The sequence below is a fragment of the Vipera berus genome (genome assembly GCF_964194415.1).
Source record: "Vipera berus genome assembly, chromosome: 1".
Taxonomy (NCBI): Eukaryota; Metazoa; Chordata; class Lepidosauria; order Squamata; family Viperidae; genus Vipera; species Vipera berus.
This window is the reverse complement of record NC_138202.1, coordinates 237,378,339-237,384,338: the sequence shown is the minus strand read 5'-3', so window position 1 is coordinate 237,384,338 and position 6,000 is coordinate 237,378,339. Positions and strand designations below refer to the sequence as shown.

General features: G+C 47.3%; 1 protein-coding gene across 1 annotated transcript in view; it reads right to left on the bottom strand.

Annotated features, from left to right (window-relative positions):
• Positions 1 to 517: 517 nt before the first annotated feature.
• Positions 518 to 6,000, bottom strand: part of CD109 (CD109 molecule) — a 97,346-nt gene continuing 91,863 nt past the window's right edge. Inside the window, exons 32-34 of the mRNA XM_081330414.1 lie at positions 5,015 to 5,117; positions 3,775 to 4,367; positions 518 to 1,191 (exon numbers count right to left, since the gene is read on the bottom strand). Coding sequence (XP_081186540.1) covers positions 4,195 to 4,367; positions 5,015 to 5,117 — 276 coding nt within the window. The 3' untranslated portion in view covers positions 518 to 1,191; positions 3,775 to 4,194. The remainder of the gene's footprint in view (positions 1,192 to 3,774; positions 4,368 to 5,014; positions 5,118 to 6,000) is intronic.

The window sequence follows — 6,000 nt, the reverse complement described above, 5'->3', positions numbered from 1 at the left end:
CTGCAGTTGTTAAGTTAGTAACACAGTTATTATGTGAACCAGGCTTCCACATTGACTTTGCTTGTCAGAAGGTCATAAAAGGTGATCACATGACCCCACATCCCTTGCAACCATCATAAGTACATGCCAGTTGCCAAGCATCCAAAGTTTGATCATTAGACTACAGGCATGTTGTAATGATCATAAGTCACTTTTTTCACTGCGGTTGTAACAGTCACTAAACAAATGATTGCAAGGCGAGAACTACCTCCATATACTGCTATTCTTTCTTGCTCTGCAAGGTGTTCTCTGAGTAACTTAACATAAAAGTTTCCTCAGAGGAAGAGTTCCTATTGGACTAGTCTTCTAGTTTCCTTGTCCATAGAATTGGCAGGACAAGATGGGTTCAGTTTGAAACAACCCACTAAACTGCTTTATCTTACTCTCTATCAACAATTAGGACAAGCAGTAAATGCCATACTGTTAAAAAGAAGAATACAAAATTTCAAATTAAAAAGAAACCTTGATCGTAAATCTGTTGCTTTCTTATATTTACCTTTAATACACATACAAAAATCACATACTCCAACACATAATGAGGCATATTTTGTTTTTAGCAGTTTAAGCATTTTTCATAATATGACTATTCAAGTATTCATTATGATCAGCTACTCAAAATGTTTTTTTGAGCTGTGCTTTAGTATGTCTCCTTATGTGCACATTGTACAATCAATGCACATAAGAGGAATTTAGATTTTTAGAACATAACCGAGGAAATCAGCAATTATTGCAATGAATGTTAATCTGGCCAAAATACTTATTAAACTGCTTTAAAGGTGAGATTCAATCCTGTGCCAGTACAATCAATAACACTTATAAATTAAGTGTTAGCTTGAAATGTACTGTAAACTAAATCCCATAAATTAGGAATGTAATGCTTAAATAATATATGGTGTAAGTATTAAAACTAAAAAAGATTCCTTTTAAAAACTCTCAAATTTACTATAAAAATAAGAAACTAATATAAAATATATACTTATTTCAGTTTTTTCCTGAATATCAGCTTGGCCTCATTCAGACATGCTTTAAATTTTAAAAAAATGGTTAAAGATTTAGACAAAGCAGTTTTAATTTAATATTATCTAATTCACAGCCAAGGTTAGAGTCTAGAATTTCCACTATTTCACTGAAGAAAATAGTTTAGGTTGTAATCTTATATACCGTATATACTTGAGTATAAGCCGACTCGAGTATAAGCCGAGACCCCCAATTTCACCCCCAAAAACTGGAAAAAGTTATTGACTCGAGTATAAGCCGATCCGCCGTTCTGCAAGCCTCTGCCGCCAGCAGAGGCTCGATCCGCCATTTTGCAAGCCTGAATACACAGGAATACCCTGTGTGGCCGCGGCTCGTCGGCAGGTCTCCGTTCCTCCTGCCGACCTTTGGGGAGGTTTGGGCGCCTCCCCAAACCTCCCCAAACGTCGGCAGGTCTCCGTTCCTCCTGCCGACCTTTGGGGAGGTTTGGGCGCCTCCCCAAACCTCTGCAGGTCTCCGTTCCTCCGCGCAGACCTGCCGACCTTTGGGGAGGTTTGGGCGCCTCCCCAAACCTCGGCAGGTCTCCGTTCCTCCTGCCGACCTTTGGGGAGGTTTGGGCGCCTCCCCAAACCTCCCCAAACCTCGGCAGGTCTCCGTTCCTCCTGCCGACCTTTGGGGAGGTTTGGGCGCCTCCCCAAACCTCGGCAGGTCTCCGTTCCTCCTGCCGACCTTTGGGGAGGTTTGGGCGCCTCCCCAAACCTCCCCAAACCTCGGCAGGTCTCCGTTCCTCCTGCCGACCTTTGGGGAGGTTTGGGCGCCTCCCCAAACCTCGGCAGGTCTCCGTTCCTCCGCGCAGACCTGCCGACCTTTGGGGAGGTTTGGGCGCCTCCCCAAACGTCCCCAAACCTCGGCAGGTCTCCGTTCCTGTTTGGGGAGGTTTGGGCGCCTCCCCAAACCTCCCCAAACCTCGGCAGGTCTCCGTTCCTCCGCGCAGACCTGCCGACGTTTGGGGAGGTTTGGGCGCCTCCCCAAACCTCCCCAAACCTCGGCAGGTCTCCGTTCCTCCGCGCAGACCTGCCGACCTTTGGGGAGGTTTGGGCGCCTCCCCAAACGTCCCCAAACCTCGGCAGGTCTCCGTTCCTGTTTGGGGAGGTTTGGGCGCCTCCCCAAACCTCCCCAAACCTCGGCAGGTCTCCGTTCCTCCGCGCAGACCTGCCGACGTTTGGGGAGGTTTGGGCGCCTCCCCAAACGTCCCCAAACCTCGGCAGGTCTCCGTTCCTGTTTGGGGAGGTTTGGGCGCCTCCCCAAACCTCCCCAAACCTCGGCAGGTCTCCGTTCCTCCGCGCAGACCTGCCGACGTTTGGGGAGGTTTGGGGAGGCGCCCAAACCTCCCCAAAGGTCGGCAGGAAGAACGGAGACCTGCCGAGGTTTGGGGAGGTTTGGGGAGGCGCCCAAACCTCCCCAAAGGTCGGCAGGTCTGCGCGGAGGAACGGAGACCTGCCGAGGTTTGGGGAGGTTTGGGGAGGCGCCCAAACCTCCCCAAACAAGAACGGAGACCTGCCGAGGTTTGGGGACGTTTGGGGAGGCGCCCAAACCTCCCCAAAGGTCGGCAGGTCTGCGCGGAGGAACGGAGACCTGCCGAGGTTTGGGGAGGTTTGGGGAGGCGCCCAAACCTCCCCAAACAGGAACGGAGACCTGCCGAGGTTTGGGGACGTTTGGGGAGGCGCCCAAACCTCCCCAAAGGTCGGCAGGTCTGCGCGGAGGAACGGAGACTTGGGGAGGTTTGGGGAGGCGCCCAAACCTCCCCAAACAGGAACGGAGACCTGCCGAGGTTTGGGGACGTTTGGGGAGGCGCCCAAACCTCCCCAAAGGTCGGCAGGTCTGCGCGGAGGAACGGAGACCTGCCGAGGTTTGGGGAGGCGCCCAAACCTCCCCAAAGGTCGGCAGGAGGAACGGAGACCTGCCGAGGTTTGGGGAGGTTTGGGGAGGCGCCCAAACCTCCCCAAAGGTCGGCAGGAGGAACGGAGACCTGCCGAGGTTTGGGGAGGTTTGGGGAGGCGCCCAAACCTCCCCAAAGGTCGGCAGGAGGAACGGAGACCTGCCGAGGTTTGGGGAGGCGCCCAAACCTCCCCAAAGGTCGGCAGGAGGAACGGAGACCTGGGGAGGTTTGGGGAGGCGCCCAAACCTCCCCAAAGGTCGGCAGGAGGAACGGAGACCTGGGGAGGTTTGGGGAGGCGCCCAAACCTCCCCAAAGGTCGGCAGGAGGAACGGAGACCTGCCGAGGTTTGGGGAGGTTTGGGGAGGCGCCCAAACCTCCCCAAAGGTCGGCAGGAGGAACGGAGACCTGCCGAGGTTTGGGGAGGTTTGGGGAGGCGCCCAAACCTCCCCAAACGTCGGCAGGTCTGCGCGGAGGAACGGAGACCTGCCGAGGTTTGGGGAGGCGCCCAAACCTCCCCAAACGTCGGCAAGTCTCCGTTCCTCCGCACCCTGCCTGCCTGCTTCTTTCCGCTGCGGAAAGAAGCAGGCAGGCAAGGCGCGGAGTTTGGGGAGGTGCGCGCGCACCTCCCCAAACCTCCCCAAACTTCGGCAGGTCTCGGACGGCGGTGGCTTGGGAGAGGTGCGGGCGATCCCGGAAGCACCAAAGCCTCGGCCGCGCACAAGTCCTCGGTAAGTTTTTTTGTTGACTGGAGTATAAGCCGAAGTGGAATTTTTCAGCCCAAAAAGTGGGCTGAAAAATTCGGCTTATACTCAAGTATATACGGTACATTTATTAGAAGTAAGAGCTCTTCAGACATTAGTAGACAAACATATGCATCATATAAAATTTTGCAGCAAGTCCCTAAGGATTTAATAGATAAAGAACAGTGTTTCTCAATCTTGGCAATTTTAAACTGTGTGAATTTGCTTTCTGGGAAATTCTGGGATTTGAAGCTCACACATCTTAAAATTGCCAAGGGTGAGAAACACCAGTACAGAAGATGCCAATGAAAACAAAAATGGTACAAACGTGAAGTTATCCATTCTGAGCAACTTACCCTTATTTAATTTGAGATGCAAATCCTTGCTCAGAGTTTAGACCCATAAGTCAATTTTTACAGGGTCCAGACTCTCCTTGTAGAGGAAAATACAATCAATGGTATTCTCAGCAGTGCAATAAGTGTCAGTCACCCAGTTATTAAATCAGGCAACTACATAGCAAGTTGATAGCACTAGAAGTACTAACAATTCAAAAGAGAGAGAAACTGATAAACAGCCATCTGTTTTACAAAAATTACATTCCTCATCTTCACAGAAAGTACAAGATGACAAACTCTGCATCACCCGGGAGTTGTAGCTTTTCACTGTTCTTCTCCCTATTATGACCAATTGAAAAGCAAAGTTGTTAAGGCCCAACTTTTCAAACAATGATATTTATATGCTGATGAAACAATATCAGAAGCAAAACTATCGTAAAACTTCACCACTGTACTCTGCCGGATTGTTGGGGACAATATGCTGATATCGTAAACCGCCCAGAGTGTGCTATAAAGCTCTATGGAGCAATATATAAGTCTAAGTGCTATTGCTATTGCTGTTAGGTATGATGCCCTAATTTCAATTTTCTATTTGGAGCAGATGAATAAAAGTCCTTTTTTTACTACGTATCCATGAATCATGAATCCATTGCTAAATTTATTGAAATGAGGAATGCTTTAAGTAACAAAATCATTCTTGTTTGAAGAAGAATTATATCCTAAAATATCAATCTTTCAGAGAACATAAATTTAATGGACGTTATGTTCCACCGAACACTGCCCTCTCCTCACCACCTCCCCCTTCTTCAAGGTTTAAGAGAATTAACATTATTTAAGTGCCTGTGGTTACCAGTCATGCTTATTTCTCATGAAAAGTCTTTAATGTAACTAATTGAATCTGGTCCTTCCTTAACATAGAACAGTTCGTCTTTCCCATCTAAACTGCATACTTGAGCACTGAATGCATAAAAGTGATCGACACATACTGGGTTCATAATAATCCATCACAGTCACTGAAGCATCCTGGGTATTTGCCACTTTGAAGTCTCTCACAGCTGGAATATCCACACAAACCTGTGTTTCGTTTAACTACAAAAAAAAAAAGATAACTTTCAGAGAGGACTATATGCTTCCATAATGAATGCATATGAAAAACTAAATGTTTAATATTTTTTAAAAATAAACTTTATATGCATCCATCTTTAACTGCATTACCCAGAACAGTAGATACAGCTATATGTTTACAAATGGCTGTCCTTTCTCGCAATCCTATCTGTAATTTACCAATAAGAGTAGACATATTGCATTACAGAATCACAAACAGGAGCTGATTCATACACATAAACGCAACAGTCCATATCTGTTACAGAATCATGCTCACCAAAATTTATTCTTATTTCCCTACTTGTTTTGAAAGTAAATATGGATAGATCAACTGCCTGTGATCAATTGATCAACTGCATATTATCCTGTGCCTGACCCCTTTTAGTTCCATACACCCCAGACTGGAAGGATTGGTTAAACAAGTTATGACTTCCTGAATTGCTTTTCTCTGAGGCACAAATGTGCTAATTTGGACCTTAATTAGCCAGCTTGCAGCTGCTGCCTGTAACTGACAAGACTTTGATCAGTTTCACACTTTTGGCTTTTGATTGCCTTCTAAGGTCTGGAGCAGCCAGTCCTGAACTGCTAGGCAAACAACCAACACCACATTACTTTCAATGTGCATTCTCCATTGTTTACCCACTTATTGTCTTGTAATCCCTTCCTGTCAAGACAAACATCAACTTTCCTCTTGTTAATTATTTCAACACTGGTATGAGTATTCCAAAAGGTGAGGATTAGTGGGGGAAAAGGGGCTATAAAATTTGCCCTTTTATCAGGCTTCCTTGTGAGTCACATTCTGGAAACCTTCCCCACCTTTTGGGCTCATCTGTCTGTCTGCTCATATCCTTCTGACACTGTAAAGCAA